The sequence below is a fragment of the Xenopus laevis genome, chromosome 1L, assembly GCF_017654675.1.
Source record: "Xenopus laevis strain J_2021 chromosome 1L, Xenopus_laevis_v10.1, whole genome shotgun sequence".
NCBI classification, from domain to species: Eukaryota; Metazoa; Chordata; class Amphibia; order Anura; family Pipidae; genus Xenopus; species Xenopus laevis.
This window is the reverse complement of record NC_054371.1, coordinates 152980984-153008355: the sequence shown is the minus strand read 5'-3', so window position 1 is coordinate 153008355 and position 27372 is coordinate 152980984. Positions and strand designations below refer to the sequence as shown.

Below are 27372 nucleotides of genomic sequence, written 5' to 3'. Positions count from 1 at the left end.
TTTAAATATTGTTATTTATATAAAATGGAGTCTATGGGAGACGGCCATTACTGATAACTGTTTTCCAGATAACGGATCGTATACCTGTATTGGAAATTTTAACTGCAATTATATAGAATAAAAAATTAATGTAAATTGGAAAAGTGCAGAGAAAGACACTAAGCTTACATTAATGTTTATGTTTAAAATTTAAGGAAAATCATTTCTTTGTATTTTTTTTATATAAAAAAATCCAAAAATAAAATGAAGACCATAAAAGTTAGGAAATGTAGACTTTATTGGCAGTTTTTACTGACAAAACACAGACTGGTTGCACTGGCTCAGGTTCCATTTCTTGACCTGACCAACCCTTAATGAGACATCATAGAAACTAAACGTTAGGAATGAATCTGTGTGTTGTCCAGTAACATCTTCATCTCAACAGCAAAGGAAAGACTGTGGAAACAAGATAAAGGGAATAAATACAAGCTAGGAATACTTGTTAAAACATGCAATAGAAAAGTCCAACTAGAAAAGACTTTACATTTATAGCAGATTATTAATTCAATTCCCATTTATATGGTACATACTGAATATATCCAATGTATACAAGGGCCATTCAAACTTAGGGCACTTTATGCTTTATGCAATTACTCCACATATGTTGAGGAAGCACTGCCACCTTCAGGACAAATAAAGTTGCTACAAGAGAAATTTAGGTGTTACAATGGCATGACACTGTAGAAATCAAATTTATAAAACAATCATGAAAGTTATTTTGTAACTGGTAACTTGGTGTTTGTAAAATGACATACTTTTTATTTTAGCGACATCCTACAGGAAATCTGCTATGACAAAAATAAATAAAGATATAAACAGCTGTTTTTTGCCTTTTAGTTTTACTTCACCAGGTCGACAATGTCTGAATGACTTCAAGGATTTGTTTTGTTTCAATTCCAAATCACGTTTACAGCGTTTTAAGACCCCATTACATAAAGAGGAATTGCCCTAAAGGCTAAGCAAATGTTCATGCTAGAGAAGCTAGTTTGATTCCCTGTGGCATAACTAGTAAACCTATTACATTTCTCTTAACTGAAATAAAGCAATATAAGTGTTATTGGTTTCTCAAAAGCAATAAATAGATTTGTATAGGTCACCAAACAAAGGGATCTGGACTCAGTTTAGTCACCAACACTCTGGGCCAAATGAGGCTCAGTTACTGTCCCTGGGGACAGATATTGATCGGACAGGCGTGGCACTGGGCCCCATACATGGATCAACCATGCAATGGTCATTCTAGGCTAATGTAATCATTGGCCGTGGGACAAAATATTAGTTGGAAAGGCCTGCATACACACTTAATAAGCTACATACTATGGGTTATAGTGTCCCGTGTAGGAACAACTTAATGCTATGTGCTCTACTGAATTTAAAATAAAATACAAACCATTGGCTAATTATAAAAAAGTCAAGAAGTGTTAGTGGAGAAGGGGATGGTTCTATACTCTGAATGAACCTTTTTGATGAACATACTCTACCATCAAGATCTGTGGGGAATCACTAAAGCTTGACATGTTGAGAACTTGTTCAACAAAATGTGTGGGCACTCTTATAAATTGGAAATACATATTTTCGGGTATGACATTCAAGCCAAGCCTCACTGAACTGCATGTTTACTCTCCTACATGTGCTAATTTTTTGAACCCGTGAGCAACATTCCAGAATTAAAGAGTCGTGGAGCAACGCTAGCATAAAAAATGTTCTTGGGGTGCCAAATAAGTGCTGTGATTGGCGATCTGCTTCGAGGCCACTGGGAGCAACATCCAAGGGGTTGGTGAGCCACATGTTGCTCACGAGCTACTGGTTGGAGACCACTGTGCTAATTGATCACTTAATTAGCAACTAACATATTTTTCTCCATGATGATGGCTGCTTTTTCTACAGCCTCTTGAAAAGAAAAACATTTTTACCAATACAGCTTTACTGCTGCCAGTTTATTTTGATGAAACTCTTAACATCTGACCAGCTTATATCATCAGTATCATCATTAGTGATCATCCCAGTACTGTGGGCTAACATGGCTGATGTGTTAGCTACTTTAGAGAATAAAATTACTTGAGCATTGATGATAGCAATATAGCCTGCAGTACTGATATACTGATGTTAATTGACATCATAATTGAATCACTTCTTTGGCTGAGTCCATCAAAAATAAAAAGAAAGCAGATAGTTTGCATCTGTTGGGGTATAGATAGTGGACTTTGCCATCTTGATCTTGCCTTATACTGGATGCCCATATATAGTGTCATTTATAATGCACACTTCAGCACTGCTGATAGCAATATAGCCTGCAGTACTGATGTTAATTGACATCATAATTGAATCATTTCTTTGGCTGAGTCCATCAAAAATAAAAAGAAAGCAGAGAAAGCAGATATTTTGCATCTGTTGGGGTATAGATAGTGGACTTTGCCATCTTGATGCTGCCTTATACTGGATGCCCATATATAGTGTCATTTATAATACACACTTCAGCACTGTTTTACTTAAGTTTATAGTGATGCCTTTAGGCTTTTATCAAACATCTTATTCCCTCCACTGACAGGCTAAACACAGTATATGTTTTTTCCGCGCTCAGTATGCGTTGAAAAAAAAAAATATGCAGAAAAAAAGCCCATGTGTAAATAAAAGTATTGGAACTGAAAAAAATACATTTAGTTGTGTCAAAGAAAATGTTTAAACATAATATAAGTTTTTTTCGCACTCCGTATGCTTTGAAAAAAAAAAAAAAAAGCCCATGTGTTAGCAAAAGGCAAAAATTGGGAAAGACAGTTTAGTGAAGACAGAGCCCAAATATTATAAAAATGAAAAAACTTTATTAGGACATACTGTATCCTGACGCGTTTCGTGACAAAGGTGGGCACTTACTCACTTACTTTAGGACATGAATACTATGTATAATTGTTGATCCCCTTGAATAAGGCATCTGTGACTTAAATTACATTTTGAATTACAATTAGAAAAGTGGAGGCATACACCACAGCAAAATGTCCCATGTGTAAACACCCTTATAGGAAAATTGCTTCCTCTACTGGTGGTGTGGTCGAGTAGAGCCTGCATGTTGGTTGAGGTGAAACAATACTATTTTGGCCCATAAATGTTCCTCGGATGTGCAATGCTACCACACTAGGAGAAAGTTGCTGGTGTGGACAGCCAAGCTTGGTCACATGCATGCTCATAATGGGCATATGTGTGATGTCATATCTGTGCACATAATAAGATGATATTCTCCTCATTATTTGCCTCTTTAGAGTCCCAAAATGGCAGCCTGCACAGTAAGCTCCTTCCCAGTGCAGGTGGCACAGCAATCCCTAGAAGCATTTTTGGCCAAAACAGTATTGTTTCTGCCAAAAGGAGTGTGGGCTCAATTAGGCAGCCTCTATTAGGCAGCCTCTATTAGGCAGCCTCTATTAGGCAGCCTCTATTAGGCAGCCTCTATTAGGCAGCCTCTATTAGGCAGCCTCTATTAGGCAGCCTCTATTAGGCAGCCTCTATTAGCCTATTTTCATATAAGTGCCCTTTAAATTTGGTTTATTTCATTTAAGCATTTAAATCCTTTTCCAAACCACCCCAAAAAGAAAAAAAATATTATGTTAAAGAAAGGAAGACCATTCACACCTATACCTTTCAAAATACACTTACCTCTCGCTTTTATTGGGAAACAGATCAACCAATAAAATTAATGACAACCAAGTGTAAAATAGTGTTGGCAAAGAGGAAGTCTGCAAAAGCTCTCTCTGGAGAAATCCCCTGGAAGTCACTTTTGTTTTGTGGATTTATCTGAATCCTTAAACACACTGCAAAGATCAGAAGGAAAACAAAAATCAGCATCAGGGATTTTAACAGGTTCAACTACGGTCAGCGTAGACTTTCAAGCTAAGCTCTGGGTTGTTCGGCTCAAAGCCCCTATAGAAGTTGTTAATCTATAGTTCTTATAGGCTCATTAAAAAACTAAACTGACAGGCTGGTCAAACCTTGTTTAGCCTACAACAAGTAATATGGATATAGACATATCATTTAATTGTATTGAGGGCCCCTATAGGTTTATTACACTGAAAATGTTGTTACATTAAGCAATTCTCTTTTAGATGCAGTTTTATTGACAATGCAATATATACATTTAGAAGTATATTCATTATATAATATTGACCCATGGAGTAGTCTGACGGCCATTAAAGGAGAAATCAACCTGTGGCGAAAAAAATCCTGTACCCCCCACCCCAGGGAGACCTCCCTTTCTCCTCCCCCCAGGCTAACTACCTCCCCCCCCCCGGGGAAATGCCCCATATTCCATACTTACCCCTCGGTGCAGATTCTTCTAGCGAAGTTCCACGAGTCCATCTTCAGGCTCCTCTGTAAGCTGACTAAGAGATCAGTATTTCTGTGTAATTATGCACATACCGGCAAACTGCTCCAACTGCGCATGCGCAGAAATACTGATCTCTCAGTCAGCTTACAGAGGAGCCAGAAGATGGACTCGTGGAACTTCGCTAGAAGAATGGAGTATGGGGCATTTCCCCGGGGGGGGGGGTAGTTAGCCTGGGGGGGAGGAGGGAGGGAGGGAGGTCTACCTGGGGTGAGGGGGATACAGGGTTTTTTTCCCCACAGGTTGATTTCTCCTTTAAGGGTCAGGGCACACAGGCAGATTCGGGGAGATTAGTCTCCCGGTGCCAAATCTCCTCTTCTTCGGGGAAACTAATTTCCCCGAACTGCTTTCCCCCTGGCTAAAATGTAAATCGCCGGCAGGATGGCACTTGGCGCAATTCGTTTTCCTGAAGTTGCCCGAAGTTTCCTCGTGAGGCAATTTCGGCCGACTTCAGAAAACGAATCGCGCCAAGTGCCATCCCGCCGGCGAATTTACATTTTAGCCGGCAGGAAAGCAGTTCGGGGAAATTAGTCGCTCCGTAAAAGAGGAGATTTGTCGATGGGCAACTAATCTCCCTGAATCTGCCTGTGTGCCCTGACCCTTAAGAGTCAGGAATGTTGGAAACAAGCAGAAATACAATGAAAAGTAGAACAGACTAAGGACAACTACTAGAGCAGTTTATTTATAATTGAGCCCAACCTCATGCCATGTGGAGATAATAATCCAATCCTGACACTATTTCATGGCATCCTTTAGTGTGAAGAGATATTCAGCCCTGAAACAACATGCCTAGATTATTATGTCCTTCATGACATGGAGCTGGTTGACGTCTCTGTATATAATGATTCATAGATTAGATCGAAGCCAAGTTAATATTGTGTGTCTGGATTTAAAAGGCTCATCAGACATTTCTATCAATACAGGCTCCTTTGAGTTTTGCTAATGCACAGGACTAAAGGTTTCATGAGCCCATACGCAGGCGCGGTTGGTATACAGTCTCACCGCCAAGGATGAATGAGCCCACGGAGGATATGAAGCCGGACAAGAAGGAGTTGAAGGGGAAGGTCCCAACCAGCAGGCAGTACAAGAACTGCAAAGCGCCGGTCAGCAAGATGTACAGCAAGTAAGCGTCCAGCAGCTTGAGCCGCTGCGGAGTGGAGCTGACATATTCATCAAAGAAGCGAGACACAACCGACAGCACGGAGACTGACATGTCTGAAAGTGCCGGGATTTTGCTGAGGGACCGGAAATGACACGGCGGAAACGCAGCGCTCGAAAGACGTGGCGGCTCAGAAACAGAGTTCACGGTTGCTAAGCGGAAGCCGGAAGAAGCCAACAAGTAGCGCGTTGGAGTTGTCAAGTATGGATCTGATGCATTGTAAAACGTGTCAGGGGGCCATTGGGTGCTAATCTGCATGTTCTTTTTAATATAAAACAGCTGATAAATGGTTATGGTCTCTTCAGTAAGCGTGTGTGTAACACATTAGTGCTGTGATCCAGCTGTTACGGAGAAATCCAATTTAAGAGGCAAAGTTGTTGTGAACTAGCCCCATATCAGGAAATAATTAACCAGTCCAGCATTTTCATTTAGAATGTGAACTCTAATTCTCACTAAATAGCAACCTGACAAAATAGAAAGAAGGGACCATCTTTATCTTCTTGAGACGAGGTTAGTTGTCTCTTGATGTTCCAAATAGGCAACTTATAAAAGCACATTTGCTTAGCACAGCTTAGTCTGCTGCTCCCTGTATTTTGCAGCTAAAATGGTGTTAGCCCCACCGTTAAAACACACCCTAATCCACCTCAGAATCAGGCATGGCCAGAGTCAAAATGTGCCATAGACGAGAAGAAATTAAATTGTAAAACTGCTGGCTCATATGAAACATTAATAGCTGCCAGTATAGTTTTGTATCCTTAATGTTCTGTTGCTAATTCTAATTTTGGAGTATGTTATTCCATTGCTGGGTTGTGTACTATACAGATGGTAAAGGTGGCCATACACAGGGAGATCCGCTCATTTGGTGATCGGATCAGAATGGAGGCCATATGGTCGGTCGAAATCGGATCAGAATGGAGGCCATATGGTCGGTCGAAACGAGGGACTGCATCAACGAACAGATGCAGCCGTGATTTTTTATCGTGCCTGATCGACATGGCCAGATATCAATCAGGGAAGCCCGTCTGACACACGGGCCAATAAGTTGCCGACTCGGTCTGTCGGAAAATTTTATCGGCACATAAGAGTGGCAGTTCACTTGATCATCCTGATGATTTATATCCAAGACACCAACTTGGTTAGGGTTACAAAAAAAAAAAAAAAAAAGGATTAAAGGGATTGTCAACCCCAACAAATATTTCTATCTAATAAGAGAAAACATATTCTAAGTAACTTTGCAGTATACATTCATTACAAATAGTCTATGTTTTTTTTTAAGTTATTTGTATATGTTTTGCTATTGAAAGCAGAGTTTGTCTCTTTCTATTCTCTGCCCTGGTGGCTCAGACTGTTGATACAATGTAAGACAAGGCAGCTGATTAAGGGCAGAACTCCATGGAGCAATGAGGTGCAAAGCGGCCTGCTACGAGGAAATGCATGTGACCCTTTAGAGGCCCTGAATATAATCTAATTGATAAAAACATTGCAGCTACAAACCACATGTATTGGACCAACGCGACTGTCGGATGTGAATGCTGCACGCTGCTTCTTCATCCGACAGTCGTTTTGTGTGTAGTTTGTAGCTGCGATGTTTGTATCACTTACATTATATTCTGAGCCTCTGACTGGCCGCTTGCATGTCCTCACAGCACGACGCATCGCGCCACATTGCTCCATGGATTTCAGTCATTACAGACCTGTCTTTGCTGGGGAACTAAAACTTTTGCAACATTGTTTAATAAGTAACAACCAGAAGTTAAGCAAATAATGCTTTCAATTGCAATTGTTTTTACAAATAATTTTGAAACCAATAAACATTTTTAATAAATGTATATTGAAAAGTTGCTTAGAATTATGTTTTCTTTATTGTGCATTTTTTATTTTGGGGTTGACTTGCCCTTTATGGACTTGGAGCCATAGAGCTGTTCACAATGCAAAAATGCAATGTAAAGCCTTCTGAAAAAAGAAAGTATTTACATGCCTCATGCATGCTACACACATTGCTTACCTCCCAACATTTGAAAACTATAAAGAGGGACAAAAAGATCTGCTGTGCATAGCAAGGAGAAAATTTGTTGGCCATGCCCATATTGTGGCCATACCCTCTGACATCCATTACAGAATTTGGCAGGTTACCGAAAGTTTGAGCACATTTCTGGGGGTTTAGGGTCATATTTTATCTTATTACAGTTTTGCTAATGAAGTTGAAATTGCCATTTAACCTGCAAGTCTCAGTTCTCCCAAGAAACCTGCTTATTTTAAATAGTTATAAATATATCAAAGTGCAGGCGCTGAGTATTCTGGGTTCTCTGCCACAAAGCATTTTTATTTTAGAGCTATGATGTAGCAATCTGTGATTGGTTGATCACCACATCAATCTCGGGAAATTTTACCTGGTTTTCCTAATCTGGAAAACTGGGCAGGCAGTTTTGACTCGAACAACCCTTCAAAAAAAATGTCCAGGCCAAAACCGGAAAGGTGGCAACCCTACTCATGGTACTACCTTAACAAAAAATTAGAAGTTTTAACTCTCACATAGTTATGAGACATGCAAATTGCATTCCTCTGGCCATCTCTGCACCAAGAACTGCTATTTTAATAACACAAACACAAATTCAAAGCCATATATCCAAACTTGCAGACAGCCTGATATGTGTGTAGCGTGAGACATGCAAATACCTTCTGTTTTAGGAAACTCTCAGTGCTTATCTTGTATTTCAGAAAGGGGCTGTCATCAGAAATCACAGGGCCGAGTAAGTTAGAAATTGGGGGCCAAGGGTCTAAATGAAAAAAATAAATAAAAGTGTTTAGTGGCATTTACTTTTAAAGTTTGGTGGGTGGTCTTCCTCCTTGGCAACAGCAGCTTCTACATCCTAGTCTGCGGCTGTGGCTCCCTTCAGTGACTTTAGCTCCCCTCGGCTTTGTTTTGGTAGCTTTGCTTAAGCTAAAACTTAAGGAAATTAAGACCAATTGCAATGTTGCTAGAAATAAGACATTCTATAACATACTAATGGGGGTTATTAATTAGTTCGGGTTTTTTTTACCTGAAAAATTCTAGTTTTCAAGGCTATTTTTAGTCGAAACTTGAATTTTCAGTTAAAAACAAAAACGCAAAATTTCTCAGGTTTTTAGAAGATAACTCAATTTTATACCCTAAAGCTGGAAATAGCTCAAATATACTCCAGCTAAAAACTGTCAAGGTCATGTAGAAGTCAATGGCAGAGGTCCTTCTACCATTTGAAAATGTTTGTAGCCTTCATGATGTTTTCGGTTTTTTTCGGTGGGTTTCGCTTAAACCTCGATTAATTCAATTGAGTATTCGGGTTTTTCACCCCTAATTCACTGATTCAAGTTTTTTGCATTCGAGTTTTTTTCATAAATTAGAAAAGATTTGAGTTGTGAGTTTATTCAAGGTATAAAAAAACTCACAAACCCGACCTTTGATAAATAAATAAACGTTTACTTAAAATGTTATACAACATTCATGCTGCAGAGCTTTCTAAATACAATAAAAAAAATCTGTACTGTTTCTGAAACAATCGAGTTAATATTCAATATCCCTTCCTTTAAATTCAACTTTGTGATTTGAATCAGTTAGCTTTAATGCTTTGCATTTCATTTTCATTTGCCTCGTTTTCATTAAAGCCAGCAAAAGTTCGGTTAGTGCAAATCATATACAGGTATGGGATACGTTATCTGGAAACCCGTTTTCCAGAAAGCTCCGAATTAAGGTAATGCAGTCTCCAACAGACTTTATTTTTTCCAAATAACTCAACATTTTTTAAAATGTTTTATATATGTTATATATATATATATATATATATATATATATATATATATATATATATATATATATATATATATATATATATATATATAAACATTCACAAAGTACCTGCACTCCTTCCTTGCTGTTCAAGCGTGGGTGCTTGGTCAATCAGAGATTTTGGTGTGCTGGTCCACTTTGAACGATATATATATATATATATATATATATATATATATATATATATAACAAACAAGGGAAAGTTGTGCTCACCACTAGTTTTTAAAAACATTAGGCGGGGGTGCAATGAGGGTGTGACCACAAAATACATATAGACAAATACAAGATTCCTCTGCACTCAACCCATTATCAATATATTTAAGACAGAGACATTTTGTGCATACTGCTACTGAAAAATGCCTTACCCTTTAAACAAAACAGGGATTGTTTGTCCATATATTGCAATATATTTAAGCTGGCCAACTACGTCAAAGTCATCCCATATCTGGCCAGTCCTATGCTCAATTTTCATCTGATTCATTAAGAATTCTATGGTTTAATTATACATTTTATAAAAGGGACGAATACGTTTTACCTGCAACTTACTAGCTGCTTTCAAAGTAAAACTCCCAAACTTGGCTGCCCTTTTATTAGACACCAGTGGGATCACCTGACTATAGCTGGTGTCTAATAAAAGGGCAGCCAAGTTTGGGAGTTTTACTTTGAAAGCAGCTAGTAAGTTGCAGGTAAAACGTATTCGTCCCTTTTATAAAATGTATAATTAAACCATAGAATTCTTAATGAATCAGATGAAAATTGAGCATAGGACTGGCCAGATATGGGATGACTTTGACGTAGTTGGCCAGCTTAAATATATTGCAATATATGGACAAACAATCCCTGTTTTGTTTAAAGGGTAAGGCATTTTTCAGTAGCAGTATGCACAAAATGTCTCTGTCTTAAATATATTGATAATGGGTTGAGTGCAGAGGAATCTTGTATTTGTCTATATGTATTTTGTGGTCACACCCTCATTGCACCCCCGCCTAATGTTTTTAAAAACTAGTGGTGAGCACAACTTTCCCTTGTTTGTTATAGTTCTACAAGAGCAGTGACCAGCTCTATGTTGTAGCTCCCACCCCCTCCAACTATAGTCAGGTGATCCCACTGGTGTCTAATAAAAGGGCAGCCAAGTTTGGGAGTTTTACTTTGAAAGCAGCTAGTAAGTTGCAGGTAAAACGTATTCGTCCCTTTTATAAAATGTATAATTAAACCATAGAATTCTTAATGAATCAGATGAAAATTGAGCATAGGACTGGCCAGATATGGGATGACTTTGACGTAGTTGGCCAGCTTAAATATATTGCAATATATGGACAAACAATCCCTGTTTTGTTTAAAGGGTAAGGCATTTTTCAGTAGCAGTATGCACAAAATGTCTCTGTCTTAAATATATTGATAATGGGTTGAGTGCAGAGGAATCTTGTATTTGTCTATATATATATATATATATATATATTATAATAATATTATCCTATATATATATAGGATAATATTGATTATTAGTTAGTCAGCCATAGTCTTAATAATATTTACAAGAGCAAATACATTTTTGGGTAACAAACACCGTGGATCACCGTACCAGAGGCCACCCCTTTAGACTAGAAGAAAAGAACTTTCATTTGAAGCAACGTAGAGGGTTCTTCACAGTCAGGACAGTGAGGTTGTGGAATGCACTGCCGGGTGATGTTGTGATGGCTGATTCAGTTAATGCCTTTAAGAATGGCTTGGATGATTTTTTGGACAGACATAATATTAAAGGCTATTGTGATACTAAACTCTATAGTTAATATAGGTATGGGTATATAGAATTTTAATTAAAAGTAGGGAGGGGTGTGTGTAGGGATGCTGGGTTTTCATTTGGAGGGGTTGAACTTGATGGACTTTGTCTTTTTTCAACCCAATTTAACTATGTAACTATATGTAACACATTTTTGTTGTAACAAACCTTTTATTTTGGCAACTTTTGTGGATTTCACTTCCCTACTGAGGGTCTGGGGATGGTGCACTGGATACCTATCCTGACTTGGTCAATTCTCTAAATGTTGTGTCCTGGTGACCTGTTCTTTTTGCTTTAACTAAATTACATATTCACCCCAAATATCACCCTATCTGACCTCCAAATGAAAGCCAGAGTGTGCTGGGGGTGGGCTGATCACGTAGAGGGCGGACAAATGAAAATGGCTTGGCGAATTATGTAAATAACAGGTCAGTCATGTAAATGCCTGTGATGATTACATAAAACAGGTCATGGAAGTTTCTGTAAGATGCTGACGGAAGGGGTGAAATCAGCGCAGGATTTCTTTGCTGGTCGCCCCTAGGCCGCGCGGTCCGACCAGGCGGCCTCGCGGTCCGAGTGCCCGCCTACACTTCCCCTTCCCAGCGCGCGCAGCTGGTGTAATTGAATGGGGACACACACGTCCCCATAATGCGGCTGGGCGGCATACCGCCCCTATTTTTTGCCGCCCTAGGCCCGGGCCTATGCGGCCTTGCCGCAAATCCGGGCCTGGGTGAAATGGAGCTAGATTTGGGGCAAATCAGGGTTTAAGTCAAGGACGAAAGACTGTGTATTACAGATTTACCAGTAAATATATTGCTGGTAAATTTGTATTTCATGGGTGAGGTTACTGCGTGGGTGCAATTGGCTGAATTTCTGCCAAGTTTTCAGATTGTTGAAAAGTGAACCCTTGAAGAAACGGCTGTCTGGTTCAAAACTGGGCGGATAGCAACCCTAAACCCTAGCCACAGCCTTGGCTCAGGTCTGGACTGGGAGTCAAAATAGGCCCTGGCATTCCAAGTACATAGAGGCCCAAACAACCCCCCACACCAGCCCACGAAATAGATACTTTCATAGGCACCTTGCAGCAGCCAGAACCCACAGATTGCCAGTCCGGACCTGCCTTGGCTGTTGAAATACAGGCAACCCTATCACCAAACTGGATTTTGAGGTGTTTCTAAGAGAAATAATGTCCATTCTCCCCAGTTTTCAATCTAAAGGGGGCCAGTCCCATGGATCGGGGGACAAATTTTCGAGTGAAACAGAAGACACTGGAAAATGGAAGCTAATTTGTGGAGATGAAACACTGTAACTAATATACGGAAAACTCAAGAATATAGGCTGTGCTGACTGCAGTAATGTCAGAGTGAATTTCAAAGTATGACCAGAGGCGTGAGGAACAGGCAGAAGACATTCCAAAAGGAGACAAAAATGAGGGCGGTTCTCCGGAAATGGTCACTTTCTGTCATCTGTGTTCACTTGGCATGAAAATTACACAAATTGAAATGACATATGAGGTCTTTATTATTCAAATACATTGTTCCACGTCAATGATTTAATGCAGGTTAGCCGTCAGCACTGCAAGGTCAATGTTTGTGAGGAACCAACCCGAATTCATTTATTATTTGAATCATTGTTTTAGTAGCTAATCGTCCAGCAACAACTGTACAGGTGGACCAGATCTTTGTTTCCTATATATAATGGTCATCATGACAAAGCAATATTTAATGTCACAGCCTCTGATGTAACTGGAAAGAAAGTCTGGGTTGCGCCCCTTAGTGAATCTTGTGTAACTTTCAAACCCCGCCTTCAGTCTTCTCAGCCGAGCACAAGCCCCTCCCATTCACCTACTGTCAACTCGGCGTTCCCGCATTTGTCCCCGCCCCGGTCTCTGTGTGACATTTTGTCCCCGCCCCTGCTATGTAATCTGGCGCGCTAACTACGCCCAGTGTGTTCGTTCTTTCTACATTGCGTGACAGTGATCAGCTGCTCTCCCTGCTGTCTAATGCCTGGATTGCGGGAGGCCGCTCCTGTAATGGCCGAGGAGTTGGAGGAACAGTAAGTAGATGTCCCCGTGTAGATAGTATCCAGCATTGTAGTGAGGCGACAAATTCCCTGTTACACAACAGCTCTAACGAAGCGAATACGGAAAGCGGGCGGGGGAAGCTGTTTGGGGCTAGTTACTGAACTGACAGATACACACACACAGGAACTGGCACTTAGAGGCAAATTCTCACAGTAACAGTGGCCCTGTTATTCTTTCTGTCATTCAGTGTCATCGCCCACTTGTGTGTATGACTGAGCGATTTCCAAACACAAGCAGAGCCACAAGTGGAACATGTAGAATAGGGACAATGGGGTTTCACAAAAGCAACTTTTCACTTGGTCCTATTGTATTGTTTTCTTGTTGCTGAATGGTCTATTTTAATATATGGTGGGGCTGCTAGTTCAGTGGTTCTAGCAACCAGTCTTATATTCTTTATTCTATTGCTTTCTGCCCATTCATCTCTCAGTTGCCCTGGCAACCACAGCAGTGTAAGTGCTTTAACCAGAGCATATAAAAAAGAAGAGAATGTGCTGGAAATGATCTGAAGATACCTGTCAATGGCATTATCATATGGAAAGTTCTCTTTCAGGTGCCTTTAGCCTCCATAATGAACCGCCAGGGTGACAACATGTGGCTTTAGTTCTGTTTAAACATTTGTTTCTATTCCCGTTGTAAATATAATAAACGTATTGATGTCAGTCCAATCCTACAAGGCTAAGACTGAATTTGAGCTTGCATAGTCATCAATAATGAGGAAGCTAGGGTCCAAAAGGTATATGGGGCCTAGTGGCATTCTGACATGGACAGTTGTAATATATATTCATGAAAGATGTCTTATTTTAAATGTTTAAATGAACCTTAACCCTGCAGGTACATTTAGGTTCATGGACACATGTTCCTTTAAGAGTGAATATAAATGGGCAGAAAGTAACTATAGTATGTACTGAGTTTGTGATCACACTTGGGCATGTAGGGAGCCTCATGGACATACACTATTTAATTGTGTATTAAGTAACCAGTCCACAATCTGACATGTTTTGGTTGAGGATTGGGAGTTGGAAGGGTACTGTATACATGGCAGCTCTCGTGATTACAGGATGTTCAGTGCTGACCAAACAGGGGCCCCAAGCCAAATTTGGCTGTAGGTCCATGAGCACTAAGTCATGCCTCTGCTTGTATAGGTCTTAAATATAGGACTGCTCATAAATAAAGTGAATCTGCTCGCAGAAGCACTGAGCACTCATATCCATAGATGCCTTGAAATTGTGTTGCTTGAATACTCTGCATATATTCCATGGTATATACAGTACTGATTATGTTTTTTTGAATGAGTAGTGCTTTCCTGTTTCCTCTTTCATTCATTTCATTTCTTTTTAATTCCTGTGTCGTAGCTCTCAGAGTTGGCTAACTGGCTGGATTCCATCGTGGTGCCCAACATCCATGTCCAAACTAAAAGCTGTTGAGTCAAGGATCCTTCAGTGTGAGTATGAGTGGAGGGTTGACAACAAGGACATTAATATATTGCAAGGGGATAAACTGCAGATGTATAGTGGATGCTTTCTCATAAAATTATCCACTATTTAAAAGAAACTTTCAGTTCTTCAATTATATTGTATTGAGTTGTGATTATGTAACACACCAGAAACAGTGCTGCTAATCTTAGGGGAGGCACATTTAATTTGCAGTCAATGGGACCATAGTTGTAAAGATGGGGAATAATGGACAGACAACTATTGTGCTTGACATTTAAAGAGGAACCCACCAGAACAACTATTAAAAGTGGAACATTTTCAGTCAGCTGAGAACTTGCCCCACGGTAATGTGCAATGATGTGTAAATTCTTATATAATACAAAAGAGTTGTGAACATCCTGTAAATTACAATGAAACCTCAATTTTACGTTTTTCCCACTTTTTAAATCTTTTTGTATAGTTTTTGTATAAATTATAAAGCATTTCAATGGACAGTTTTTCCCAATTTTACATAATGTTTTCCCAAATTCTACATAAATATTTTGTCCTTATGTTCCCAAAGGTGGCTGTTTGTCCTCTAAGAATGTTATTATTAGTAAATTAAAGAAGTTTAAAATACTTTGAAATGGTTGTGTCTGTAAGTAGTCAATTCCAAATAGTCGGCACCTCATACAGTCCTGCACAAATCACTTTGCGCATGTGACTGTCAGAGAGGTCTTGCCCATCCCCCCATAGTGTAATATCAATGTTGTACTGCTTAACCCTTATCATTAACACACTACGGGTGTTATTTATCAAAATCTGAAATATCTCGTTATTTTCTGAATCAAAATCCGAAATATCTCGTTATTTTCGGAAGTATACTCCGACCAAATCCGCACAGGTTTTTTCCCCTTATTTATCAATACATTTTCCCGAAAGATTCCAGTGCGGGAAAAAACTAAATTTTTCAGATTTTCCACTCGAAATCATAGATTTTTTCGTATTTTTGCCCGAAAACAAACAAAATCTTCAGATTATTGCACAAAACGCAGCACAGATCAGGATATACACAAGAGTTATGAACATCCTGTAAATAATAGTGAAACCTCAATTTTACGTTTTCCAAAATTTATTTTTTGGTATAGTTTTTGTATAAATTATAAATCATTTAAATTATTAAGCATTATATTATTTATCAATACATTTTCCCGAAAAATTCCAGTGCGGGAAAAAAAACTAAATTTCCCGCGTGAAAACCAGCACAGATCAGGATATCTGACTTATATACAACCTTAGCAGGTCTCCGACATTTTCCATCCCTGGCATATAATAAATCCCGAAAAAAGTTTTTGGCATTCGGACTTTAATAAATATCCCCCTAAATATTGTATTTCAAAGTAAAATTGACTCCTGTGCATATATCCATTGATTGCTTTAACATATTTCCCTGATTTTACATTTTCCCAGCTTTTACATAATTTTTTCCTGGTCCTCTGAAAAACATAAAACTACTGTATGCTTAGTTATGCCATCGGTTATATTAAGTGCTTAGTGGTGTAATTTCTGTTACATGACTTGCTAAAACCTGTGTATAAAAAATAATGTACACCTTGTTGTAAAATATGAGGAGATTAGAAGTCACTTGAGATCAGAGCACTCCACAGTTTCATTAAAAAGCCTTTATTTTCATTAGCAGGGCAACATTCACAAGCACCAAAGGTGTTATAAAATAAGTGATATCTGTAAAGCTGAGTATTTATCTTCAGTCCTGATTTTCTGAAATTACCATGAATAATTCCAATAAAAGTGCTGCAAATTGTAGATTTGTCTTACTCTAGAAGTGTACATTATTTTTGGCACCGCTTCAAAGGTGACCCGTTAAAGTCAGTGGGGAGGATAATGGCATGATTTGGTGCTGCAGCCATTGCTTTGCATTGCTACATTGGACCCAGGGTTTGATTTTGACCATAGCACTATGCCCAAAGTTTTTCATTTTTTTTTTTATTATCATGTGGCTTTGCCTTTGACATTTCATTTCCCCCCAGACTCCATAAACATACAGGCCAGTTAACTGGTAGGGACTCTAGATTAAAAACTCCACTGGGGCAGAGAACTTATAGTCAACCTTCTGTTACTCATATGCAAATATGACTCAATTCATTATGTAGTGCAATGATGAAGTATTAAGGCAAGCACAGTGCTTGCTATTGTTGGACCGACAAGTGGTTCCTTAATAAAATTATCATTGCTTGGCTGGAAATCATGCATGCCAAGTTACCAAATTGTGCTATTAGGTCTCTTTTATGCTGCCATTACTTCTAACATACCAAGGGTCAGTGAGAATTAGTCAGTCAGTTAATTTATTTAAGCAAATTTTTAGCTGCTCATCATTGTAGATGCGAATCATGCAAAGACACAGTAGGCTATACACTTTTCAGAAGAGCTTTTACACAAAAAATGAACACACAAAACAGAGCATGAGAGCATTGCCTCATTCAATGCAGCATTAATAAACTGCTCAGGTAGTGTCAGAATGTTGCATTGGTTAGCTCTCCCCGCTGAATTAGCCTTATACATTCTATTTAGAATAGTGCAAGTATATATTATTTAATGACAGAGCAACTAGAGACTTGTTGCAGACTATTTTTGCAGACTTAAATAGGTTTTATTTTTTGTAAAGAGGCTAGGTTTGCATAACAGATTTTCATGTACCAACCCCTAGAAAAACAAAATATTTATGTTTAACCCACAAACATTAGTCAAATTCAAGTTGCTAGTAAGGTCTAGCCCTCTGTCTTAGACAGGCAATTAGCAGTGCAGCATGCCTCTTCACAACTAAACAACCAGTAAGACCTATCAGGAGGTAGCCATACCAACGGATGCTATTTTTCAGATCTCTGCCCTTTTCATTCCCATTCTTTCTTTATTACTTTGCATATGAGTAGACTAGTATTATTGCATTTTAATGTCAGAATGGTAACAATGGCTGTATAGCAAAGGTACATTTGGGTACTCCTTGTAACAACCTTGTAAACAGGGTTATTTGTTGTCTTTCTTGACCAAAGTTCCCCATTTGAGTTCCCTGTGCTAGTTTCTTCATGACATTTAAGGCATGCTAGTGAAAGTTATTATACACCTTTGTGAAAACTGTTTTGCACATTAACAATCTATTTGTGGAACTCTTTCTTTCTGTTCCTTCTCAGGTTACTGTCAGCCCTAGTCCTCTGCACTTTCCACTTCTCATTAAGTTTATTTTTGAAAATCAGTTTAATCTCTTATATTCACTGGTGATACACAGATACTGTATAACCACCCTATTCTTTTTAGCTACATGTTTTACCTACAATTGCACATTTGTACCTGATGACAGAATTGTCATTAAGGCTAGATCATTAGAAGCTATTTAACATGCATTTTAGTTGTGCTGTGCAGGTAGTTGCACCTGTGCCTAATGCACCTAAATCTTCAAAGATGTGTTTAGAAGTGTTTAACTGATATTGATTGGGCTGGCTGTAAAATCCCTATGGGTGTGTAGATCACTCATTTATTACTTACTTTTACATTTTAAATCGTTGTGTATTATAATGTCAAAAAAGATATGTGATCTTAGGAAGAAAAGTATCTTACTGACCCATTGTCCCACTCCCTCATAAATTACTTATGCTTTTATATTTCTAGGTATCAAGAACAGATTTTCTGCTCAGTATGTATCACTTCCTGGCCAAAACAAGATATGGACACTGACTGTGAGCCCCGAGCTTCAGGATAAGACCCCTCTGGTTATGGTTCATGGCTTTGGAGGAGGTATAGGGTTGTGGATCCAGAACTTAGACCACTTGAGTTCTCGCCGGACTTTGCATGCCTTTGACTTGTTGGGATTTGGACGTAGCTCCCGTCCAAACTTCCCTAGTGATCCGGAAGGAGCAGAGGAACAGTTTGTATCATCCATTGAACAATGGAGAGAGCAAATGGGAATTAGAAACATGATTCTCCTAGGGCACAGTTTGGGAGGATTCCTGGCTGCCTCTTATTCCATAAAATTCCCTGAGAGGTGAGTAGCAGAATTTTCCTAAACCACTTCAATTTCTTCTCATCGAAACTGCCACGAAGCCTGCATATCTGTTTAGAGAATGTAATTCATTATATCATCTTTTTTTGAAAGTTAATATTTTGTAGACTTCGTCTTACATCAAATTGAAACAAAGGGTCTGTTGTTGAAAGGGTCTGTTAATGAAAATGTGTTTCATATTAAATGTCAATATCCTTCAGATCAGAATCCTTAAATGCAAACATTCTTTATTGGAGCCTGCATTCTATCTTTAAATTAAATATACTGTTGTTAGGATGTATGTTTCATATACATACTACAATGTATTTAATCCAATGACCTTTCACTTCCTTTTAGAGTTAAACACCTCATTCTTGTGGATCCATGGGGTTTCCCTGCTATGCCTACAGACCCCAGTGAAATCCGTTCACCCCCAACATGGGTAAAGGCTCTGGCCGCTGTGCTTGGGCGCTCCAACCCTTTGGCAGTTGTAAGGGCAGCTGGACCATGGGGTGAGTTGTTCATGAACTACTTTTACTCACAGAGTTTGTTCAGATATAAATTTAATTCCTCAAAAAACAACATAGTGAAACTAAATACAAATGAGCTTGACATTAACATTCATGTTTAGGGAGACTGCAGTGTTTGTGATTTGTTTCTAAACTTTTTCTTTTTTAGTTAAATAACTAATGGAGAGTAAGTACAAGAAAAATCCGCACTTTACTGCTTGCGGTAAATGCTAAGAGAGGATATTGCCACTAGCTTCAGTGGCAACTCCTTAAAAAGAAGATATTCTTGGCAAAAAGGCAAATTTCATATCTAAACCCAAAAATGTAATTAATGTAAACGTACTCAGGGTGCTTGTCTGAACACGTTTACAGTTAATGTTTCAGAAACCACTTAAAGTAGAAAGCAAATGGAAATTTCAAAAGTTCTCAAAAATATTCCTTGACTAATTTTACTAATTTGACCAATTTTACTTGAACGAATATTACTTACCCGAAAACTCTAATCGAATTTAACTTAACTCAAATGTCAGGAAGGAAGGCTAGTAACAGCTTCAAAATGGTCACTGGACCTCTTCCATTGACTTATACACCATGCATTGATTTGAATAAGAGAATGGAATATGAATAGGAGACAGTCTTAATAGATGAGTGTTAAAAAGTAGCAATAGCAACACATTTGTAGCTTTGCAGAGCATTTGTTTTTAGATGGGGGTCAGTGACCCCCATTAGAAAGCTGGCAAGAATCAGAAGAACAAGGCAGATAATTTAAAAAAAATTATAAAAAAATAAATAGTGAAGACCAATGAAAAAGTTGCGTATAATTGGCCATTCTATAACGTGTTAAAAGTTAACTAAAAGGTGAACCACCCCTTTTAAACCCGTTCATGCATTAAGTATGTATGTTTGATCCATATTTCCCTAAGGTCCAGGATTGGTTCAGAGGTTCCGTCCAGACTTGAAAAGAAAATTTCAAGAGTACTTTGAAGATGACACCATTATGGAATATATCTACCACTGCAATGCCCAGACACCCAGGTGGGGACACTATATTAGGGGTACAGTAAAAACAGTATTTTTGAAAGGGATTTCCCTTTATGACCTCTTATTCTTTGCCTGTCTCATCCTCTTAGCAGGGTTAGCATGCCACAGCTAAATTATTTTGGATTTTTTTTTGGTATCTTATATAATCGTATACTGGCAATAAAATGTCTCAGTTACAGGAATCAATCCGTGTCTCTGTGGGTGTTCCATGCAGTTTCTTATTTAAGCATCTTGTGTGTTTCTTTTAAAAAAGTTAGACTGTATTTTTATTGGTTGCTGGTAATAACCTGCTGATTGTTAATGTTGTTTCTTTGTTGTTGTTGTTGTTACTGTGTACAACTGTTTTCTCCTTCTCTTTCCATAGCCTTCAATTAAAAAGTTGTTTATGGGGCCGATTCACTAAGCTCGAGTGAAGGATTCGAATGAAAAATACTTCGAATTTCGAAGTATTTTTTGGGTACTTCGACCATCGAATGGGCTACTTTGACCTTCGACTACGACCTTCGACTTCGATTCGAACGATTCGAACGAAAAATCGTTCGACTATTCGACCATTCGATAGTCGAAGTACTTTCCCTTTAAAAATAACTTCGACCCCCTACTTCGGCAGATAAAACCTACCGAAGTCAATGTTAGCCTATGGGGAAGGTCCCCATAGGCTTGCTAAACTTTTTTTGATCGAAGGATTTTCCTTCGATCGTTGGATTAAAATCCTTCAAATCGTTCGATTCGAAGGATTTAATCGTTCGATCGAACGAAAAATCCTTCGATCGATCGAACGAACGTTTAGTGCTAAATCCTTCGACTTCGATATTCGAAGTCGAAGGATTTCAATTCGAGGGTCGAATTTCGAAGTATTTTTTGCTTAGAAATTCGACCCTTAGTGAATCTGCCCCTAAGTGTGGGATGGATAGTCTAATTGGTCATTCCATTATGGGGGAATTTTATTTCTCTTTCACTTATTGGTTTTTCTATACTGACCCTTCTGTAGTGGTGAAAGTGCTTTCAAGACCATGATGGAGAGGTTTGGTTGGGCCAAACGTCCTATGATGTCCAGAATTAATCAGATCCCTAAAGAGCTTCCCATAACATTCATCTATGGAGCAGAGACTTGGATTGACAGCAGCTCTGGAGAGAGGGTGAAAGAGGAGCGGTCAGGCTCATGTGTGAAATCATTGGTAAGGGGGAATGTGCATGCATTTGTTATAGAGAAAACATAGGCTTTCCAATGGAAAATAACTGCTTCATATGAAAAATAGATTTTGTGATAGTTAGCCATCAATCACCTGAATGCTACATATCTCATAAAAATGGGAGTGATAGAAGCAATGAAATATTTGACCACTTTACAAGGGTTAAAAAAGTGTTTCTACAAAAATAAACAAATACGCAACACCTCTCTCCTTTGCACAATGGAAGCACCAAAGCTTCTGCAAGACTACACGACTACATAAATGCTACGGGCACATGCTGAGACAACTGCAGTTCACCACGGCTGTAAAATTCAGGCTACAGGAGACTTCAGTGTTTAATGCACTAGAAAGGCCAGCAGATGAAATACCTAATTTTGATTTCTGGCATTTTTTCATGATACTGTATGTCTGCTTTAATACAATTAGGAATGTATCGAATCCACTATTTTGGATTCGGCTGAACCCCAGAATCCTTTGTGAAAAATTCAGCCGATTTTTGAACCTTAATTTGCATATGCAAATCCGTGAGGGGGAGGGGGAAAAAAGTGTGCTGCTAAAAAATTTTCTACTTCCTTGTTTTAAGGTTTCGGTTTGGCCAGGCACAAGGATTCAGCCAAATCCGAATCCTGCTGAAAATGGCAGAATCCTGGCCGAATGCCAAACTAAATCCTGGATTTGGTGCATCAATAAATACAGTATATTGAAATTGTGCCCTTTTATAGTACTGTGCCATTGAAACTGTTGTATACTCTCCTGATATCCAGTGAATTCATTTGTTACAGATTTAAATATCTTTATGATTAAGAACATTGTATAAATTCCTTATTCTTCCTCCCCCAGGCAATCAAAGGAGCCTCCCATCATGTATATGCCGATCAGCCAGGCATGTTCAATTCTGTTGTGGAAGATATCTGTGATGCAGTTGACTGAGATTGCCCTCTGGAGAATAGAAGAAAGGCATTGGCTTGGTGTCTGCTATGTAAAAAGAGACATTAAGAGCCCTATGTTAAAAAAGGGCAGTTAAAACTAAGTTTGATCCTTTTGATTGGCTGCAGATTGAAAAGTAGATTAGATTAGATTATATTATATTTGCCAGATAATTCTAATTGCACATCTTATATTTTATATTAGATTTCAGGCCCTAGTGCTGGCTATCCTTCTCCCTAAGTACATGCACTTAGGCTTTCTCCAAAGCAATTATATTGTTTATTTACTCAATTTCTTACACAGTAAGAAAAAGGAGTTTATCAAGAATTATTAGCATTTAGTGCCTTAATATTTGAACCCACCTTCCAGGAATTGTCTTTGCTTACATATATGTATGACTGAAGGGTTGATAGGTTGGGCACAATTATTTTCTGATCAAGCAGTCTTTATTCTTACTGCACAGCATAGAAATTTCTCACACCCTCTTTCCATCGATTTAAATCTGACCAATGTCAGACTTCTCCCACCCTTTCGATGAAGCAAAAAAAGCACAAGACCATGTCTATGTTACTGTATGGGCTTTGGATAAGACGTTGTGTGGCCTTTGTGCTCTTGCCTCCTGGAAAATGATATATCTGATTGACATAACTATTGTTACAACTACCTCTGCTATAAAGCAACATTCAGATTCATTTGTTGTTGTATTTAATTATAGGTTTCATGTATTGGTGAAACATGGTGCCATTTTGCATGACTTCATACATGGGAGTACTAATCTTGATAGATTACATGTATTCAAAAAAAGAATAAACCTTCCATCCATGTAACGGCACTTGCCCATAATAACATTTATGGTGCTGACACCTCTGGTTATTTATTGGAATTACCCTAAAGTAGTTTGCGCACTTGTTTTCTAAGAAATGTATAAACTATACATTCTATTAAATGTACACTATATATTAAAATTTCATATTCTTTTGTTTAAAATGTTGTGATGCAACACTGATCATTTTGTACCTGTGTCGCCTTCACAGATGATAATTTTAAGACCCCTTGAATTGCCATTGGATAAAAAAATCCCTGCTTACGGCATCAATGGAACAACGTATAGAAATGGGAAACAACTTCAGTCAATCAAAAATTGGGAAAAATATATCACACAATTAATAAAGCCAAATCATTATCTATTTTCTTAATTAATTAAAATACATTATTTTGTTAACTAATGTTGTTATTGCTAAATCCGTAATAACCTGACTTAAAAAAACGGTCGCCTTTTTAGCTTTTTCTTTTTTTTTTGGAGTCAGAAATTATACTGGCAGTGTCCATATCCCAGAATCCCACTGTGGTGTGATTAAGCTGTCACGTGCCTTGTATAAAAAGGAAGTGCTATACCCTAAATTGCATAAAACGTTAGTTAGATTTTGCATCCACATCTTAGATTGCTGAGGTTTATAGATAATTAGTCCAAGTGATAAAGAATCAATTTTCCATGGCTTTTTCCAAACATTGCTTATCTGATAAGCCATTTTTGTCACATTGATGCAATGCTACTGACAACTGTAAATGAGAGTAAATGCTTTTGTATCCAGCTGAAACGAGATGCATTTGTGGCTTTGTGTATCTTGTATTTTTGTAAATTACTTGTTAGTGGCTTGTAGGTTATGCATTTGACTGTTGCTTTGATTATTAATGTTTATACCGATCTGTCATTTGATCATTTGTTTTGTATTGTGAAAAGTGTAATTTTCTTAACTAGTAAGTGGAAATAGGAATATATTCCTTGGTGCACTGATTAAAAGGCTGATGCTGAAATATAAATCCTCTACTGATTGACCCCCCTATAAATATTTTCAAAATCTACCCATGTGATTAGTGTAGACTGTGTTTTAATGTTATGCCAAATCAAAGGCAAGACACAAAGTGCAAGGCTGTAGCCGCATAGTAACTGTTTGCATAATGTCTGGCATAGGCATGTAGTATGTTTATTTCCCCACTGTGTCCTCCACCTATTGGAGCTCCATAGCTTGCACATCTGAATGTAGCATCCTTGAATACAGTGCTGTCTGCAATCAGCAGCACTGTATTCATGGGGGAGGTGCAGGTTTTTGCATCCCATCCAGGAGTGCAAAGACCTGCATCTATAGGTGTTAAGTGATGAGTAGGGAGCAAGTGCAAAAAACATGGAGGATTGCACTCATTTTTTTTTGCACTTTGCATCTTGCTAAATAAGCATTCTACATATACCCAACTTTTTGATACTATATTGTGATAATCTGGAGTACTGATGTAACCACTACCTTCAGCCATTTAAAGCCTTACACCACCCTCTGCCCAGGATTTAGACAACAGGACTAATGACTTTTATATAATAGGTACGCCTGGACTGTGGCTGTTTGAGTGCCATTAACATCTTTACTTTAGTATCAGCTACCAAGTGTTTATATGTTTGTGTTCAAGAATCTTGAAGACTTGTTAATGATGCCAAGAAAACTAACCAATTTAACCTATCTGTTTAATGTAAATAATATGATTGTCGGCAGCACCAGAGAAATGAACCACATGTGTACACTACCTCTGTGCTATGTCAAATAACTGTAATGGCAGATTAGAGAAATATGCAGTCAATGACCCAGTCAAGGAGCAGCTAGTTCAAGTTCACAACTGCCAAGGACTTTCTTTGTCTACCTGCTTGCACATAGACCTTTGTAGAATTGATCTGCTTTATACTAGTATAAAAGGCTAGTAAGCAACAGGTCATCACAGCTCATTGACTTTTGCTGCACTGCTGAGAGTTGTAGTAGCACACCTGCAAGACCAAAAGTTGCCAAACCTTGGTAACGTTCAGTACAAATGTCATTTAAAAAAAACCTTTGTATGATTACTTACAAAAACGAGTTATGAAAAATAATTACAGTTTGAGAAATCTAATATACACACTTTTGGGAGCATTGTACAGTTTCTTTAACTTTATATAATTTTATATTTAAATAAATCAAGAACCTGCAACATATCCATGTGCCTTGTATTTTCTTTTGGTGTTGTTAATAAGCATCCAAATCTTTTATACTGAATTGTTTACAATCAGCAGACAAGGAGAGCAGGGATATTATAGAGAACTGTGTTGTATCGGTAAGTAAAGCTCTGCCTTAATGCATTGTGCTGCTATTTAGACTTTTGGGGGGTTATGTAATAAAAAGCACTAATTTGCCCCAGAGAAATAACCAATAGCAACCAATCCAAAGGTAGAACGTACAGGTCATTGGTTTAAAAGCAAACATCTTATTGGTTGCTTTGGGTAACTGCCTCTGGGCAAACGTAGTGCCTTTTATTTCATATGGGTGCAAGTGTTAAATCTATATAGGATGTATATGAAATGAAAATAAAATGGGCAGGGTATTAAGATGTTCTGGTGGGGGTGAGGTAAAAAATCTAAAAAATACCCTGATGGAATGCTTTATGTTTATCATATTTATCAAATTTATAGCCATATGCTGTGCGATAAGCTCATCCAGGCATGTCAAGTAATGCCAAAGCACTGTACACCAATGAGTAAATATCTGTATGAGAAAAGTCTAATGCTGATTGTACATGGGCTGTTATCTCCACCACTGTATCTCTATCACAGACGATGTAAATTAAAAAAGAAAAACGTGGCAGCAGAGCATTGTAGGATATGAGATCCGGAAACCCCGTTATCCATAAAGCTCAGGATTATGGAAAGCCGGCTTCCATAGAATCCATTTTATTCAAGTAATCCAAATTTTTAAAAATGATCTCCTTTTTCTCTGTACAGGTATTTGACTTTTTATCCAGAATGCTTGGGACCTGGGGTTTTCTGGATAACAGATTACGTGATTTGAATCTTCATACCTTAAGTCTACTAGAAAATCATGTAAACATTAAATATACCCAATAGGCTGGGTTGCTTCCAATAAGGATTAATTATATCTTTGTTTTGATCAAGTACAAGGTACTGATTTATGATTACAGAGAAAATTTTTAAAAATTTGGATAAAATGGAGTCTATGTGAGACGGTCTTTCTGTAATTGGTATCTTTCTGGATAACGGGTTTCCGGATAATGGATCCTATACCTGTAGTAATAAAACAGTACAGCTCAAGACCTTATTTGCCCTTGATTCTGCTGACTGGCATTGCTTGCTACAGCCAAGTTTATCATCTGCACGTACTCCAAGGTCCTTTTCCATGATGGAATTGCTATTGCAGTCCCATTAAGGGTATAATGTAATGGGAAAATACTTTCTCTAGTGTCCAATCAGCATGTTGTTTTTTGTAGAGTTCTCTAGTTCATACCAACTTTGTTGTCCAAGGTTACAGGTATGTAAAAACACTGGGGTATCAGACATATCAGACATTCACCCATGATTTGAAGAACATATAGGACACCAGATAAAGCCTAAGTAGTATTCAAGCTTGGCAGACAGCAAACAGGCACTCTCCTCATAACTTTCAGATGGAGCTCCTGCTCTAAGCCCTCTAGTGGGACCAGCCAGACAGATTTGGAAAGTAAACATGATGCTTTAGTACTTCTCAACAATAAACATACCCATAATGAAGTGGTTGTTAGACTTTATCAGTTAACATCCCCTTTGAATTTGAAAACAGGATGCCATTAACTGAGAACAAGGTTTCTGAAACAGGTTAACAGTTTTATCATTCAGCTAGAGTTCCCAAATATCTAGGACAACAAAGTCATTTTTAACTCATATCTCACCCTATCTGGTCTTCAATTTTGACCTTCAGGTGCATCTAGGAGAACAAATAAACTTTCTCCCCAAATATCACACAAAGTGGAACAAGGGAAAGTTGTGCTCACCACTATTTTTTAAATACATATAGTCAACTACAAGAGGTCCTCAGCACTCAACCCATTATCAATATATTTAAGACTGAGACATTTTGTGCATACTGCTACTGAAAAATGCCTTACCCTTTAAATAACACAGGGATTGTTTGTCCATATATT

General features: G+C 38.2%; 2 protein-coding genes across 3 annotated transcripts; one reads left to right on the top strand and one right to left on the bottom strand.

Annotated features, from left to right (window-relative positions):
• Positions 1-259: 259 nt before the first annotated feature.
• Positions 260-5837, bottom strand: dad1.L (defender against cell death 1 L homeolog). Its single transcript, XM_018259737.2, has 3 exons — positions 5408-5837; positions 3682-3836; positions 260-435 (listed from the first exon to the last, which is right to left on the bottom strand). The coding sequence occupies exons 1-2, from the start codon at positions 5820-5822 to the stop codon at positions 3706-3708; spliced, it is 546 nt and encodes a 181-aa protein (XP_018115226.1). The 5' UTR covers positions 5823-5837; the 3' UTR covers positions 260-435; positions 3682-3705.
• On the top strand, positions 5639-25019 carry abhd4.L (abhydrolase domain containing 4 L homeolog). Of its 2 annotated transcripts, none has more exons than XM_018259722.2 (7): positions 5639-5765; positions 14603-14691; positions 18344-18716; positions 19071-19225; positions 20146-20257; positions 21255-21441; positions 22297-25019. In XM_018259722.2, the coding sequence occupies exons 2-7, from the start codon at positions 14652-14654 to the stop codon at positions 22384-22386; spliced, it is 957 nt and encodes a 318-aa protein (XP_018115211.1). In that variant the 5' UTR covers positions 5639-5765; positions 14603-14651; the 3' UTR covers positions 22387-25019. The 2 variants fall into 2 exon arrangements, with proteins under 2 accessions (XP_018115211.1, XP_018115203.1); XM_018259714.2 differs by lacking the exon at positions 5639-5765 and adding an exon at positions 13074-13222.
• Positions 25020-27372: the final 2353 nt, after the last annotated feature.

Coding starts and splice junctions, on each gene's coding strand:
- dad1.L (XM_018259737.2), bottom strand. CDS start 5,822: ATGCAGATTAGCACCCAATGGCCCCCTGACACGTTTTACAATGCATCA. Junction 3,837..5,407: donor GGGCTCATTCATCCTTGGCG/GTGAGACTGTAT, acceptor TGATCTTTGCAG/TGTGTTTAAGGATTCAGATA.
- abhd4.L (XM_018259714.2), top strand. CDS start 13,170: ATGCCTGGATTGCGGGAGGCCGCTCCTGTAATGGCCGAGGAGTTGGAG. Junction 14,692..18,343: donor TGAGTCAAGGATCCTTCAGT/GTGAGTATGAGT, acceptor TTATATTTCTAG/GTATCAAGAACAGATTTTCT. Junction 21,442..22,296: donor GCTCATGTGTGAAATCATTG/GTAAGGGGGAAT, acceptor TTCCTCCCCCAG/GCAATCAAAGGAGCCTCCCA.